This window comes from Danio aesculapii, chromosome 12 (genome assembly GCF_903798145.1).
Source record: "Danio aesculapii chromosome 12, fDanAes4.1, whole genome shotgun sequence".
NCBI lineage: Eukaryota > Metazoa > Chordata > Actinopteri > Cypriniformes > Danionidae > Danio > Danio aesculapii.
Genome location: NC_079446.1, coordinates 1250852 through 1252822, shown reverse-complemented (window position 1 = coordinate 1252822; position 1971 = coordinate 1250852). Strand labels below are relative to the sequence as shown.

The 1971-nt window shown below is 33.4% G+C and overlaps 1 protein-coding gene across 1 annotated transcript in view; it reads left to right on the top strand.

Moving 5' to 3' along the window:
• The first annotated feature begins 603 nt into the window (after positions 1 to 603).
• The window catches only part of LOC130239028 (WD repeat domain phosphoinositide-interacting protein 1), a 16051-nt gene continuing 14683 nt past the window's right edge, over positions 604 to 1971 (top strand). The window contains exon 1 of the mRNA XM_056470166.1: positions 604 to 868. Within this exon, the coding sequence (XP_056326141.1) occupies positions 744 to 868 (125 nt within the window). The 5' untranslated portion in view covers positions 604 to 743. The remainder of the gene's footprint in view (positions 869 to 1971) is intronic.

The window sequence follows — 1971 nt, the reverse complement described above, 5'->3', positions numbered from 1 at the left end:
GCTGTGGCATCTACAGTAACGCACTTTACTATCATTCAAAACCACTGTAGTATTTACTATAAATGACTATAGTATATTATATTGTGGACATGCTCGGCGTTTGTGCTGATGAGGATATATAACCGCGTGTGTTTGTCTTTAACTGTGTTTAATGAACAAGATGTTTTTATGACGCACGGATGATGAGGTAATGTCTAGAAGGGATACAGCTGCGGATACTCACTAGTTTTTGTGACACTGTACAACAATAATTCATATTTTTACATTACTGTGAGGGTTAGGTTTAAGGTTGAGGTATCGGTAGACGTTAATAAAATACAATTTAATCGATTATTTAGTAAATAATATAAATAATTCTTGTGAACTTCCGGCTGAAGCCGTATCCCTTCGCTTAACATGACCAAAACAACTCCTCGTGCTGTTATTGAGAGCGAAAACAGCCAATCACCAGCGACCTAGAGAAAACCGCACCTATTGGTCGTCCTCCATGTGCACATGTGAGCCAATCAGAAACAGCTTTCATGGAGGAGGCGAGATTGACGTTTCATTTAACCAATAGGATTCTTCGTAGCTACGTCAGCTGCGTTTTGTTTATGATCTGACTAACTGAATTGAGTGTGTCAGCAAGTTAGACGTTGTTAATAAAATAATGCTTTAAAAATATTATTAGTAGCCCAAAAATATAGTAAGTAAATTTTCCAATTAATGGACGCACATTATCGAGTTATCATAATCTTGCTGGGATGTTCGAACCGATACTGGAGTTCGGAACCGGAGAGAGGCTGCGCGGTTTGGATTCTTCCCCGGAAAAAGTGAGACCTGAGCGGCCTGCAAGACTCCACTGCGCCTCTTTCAACCAGGACACAACGTGAGCCTCAAAACACTCATATTTCTCTTGTAAAATCCTCCAAAAATTAAACAGATGCCCAAATTTAAGCTAAAGTGGATTTTATGGTCACACATTCAGACTTTCAACCTCTTAATATAGTTGAATAAAATACAATTAAGCTGTATTTGCACATTTTAAATAGGGAAATCACATTAGCAGCCAATAACCATCAAAGTACATTGTTCACAGTCAATTAAATAGTGCTAATGTTGATTTGAAGTCACACTTGACATTCATACATGACATTTTACTTGAGGTAAAGTTGGTTTTATATTAGCACATTCGTTCAGTATCGAGTTGTGACATGCTCCCTATATTGTTTACCATAGTATTTTGAATATTTGGTTTGAATCACATACGAGTATGACTTCAACATTAGCACTATTTATTTGACTTGAACAGTGCTGTACTTCGATGGTCATTGGCTATTAATATGATTCCCTATGTAGAATTTGCAAATAATACTTTTCTGAAATTATATTATTAAGGAGAACGTCTGAATGTGTGAATATAAAACCAACTTTACCTCAATGACATCTTAGACCCGATATTTAAAGTAGAATGGTAAACAATATAGGTACATATAATATATAAGCTGTCACTGAACAAATGTGTGAATATAAAACATCTTTACCACAATACCACCGCTTACGATGATTGTAACCTTTGATTCGTACAGATATTTCGAGAAAACATGACCCTTATGAAATAATACTATAGTAATTTAAAGTGTTTCTGACCATAGTAACGTGTATTACACTGTATATATTATAGTATTTACAACACTTTATTAATGAATGCTCTAGCATACTGTAATATTAACCATAGTGTACTGATAAACTGTAATAAATACTGTAGTATACTTTAGTTTTTACTACAATAAATTGTGGTGTATTATAGTATAATATATTTATTATTCTTGTAGAAAACTACAGTATTGGGTCATCTGTAGGCTGTTGATATTGTCATATATTTACTCATTTAAATATGATTTACAATTGCATTATAATTGCATAATACATATAATGCATTATATATTTTATTTATTACAATTATATTTTGTTTGTTATAGTATATCTATA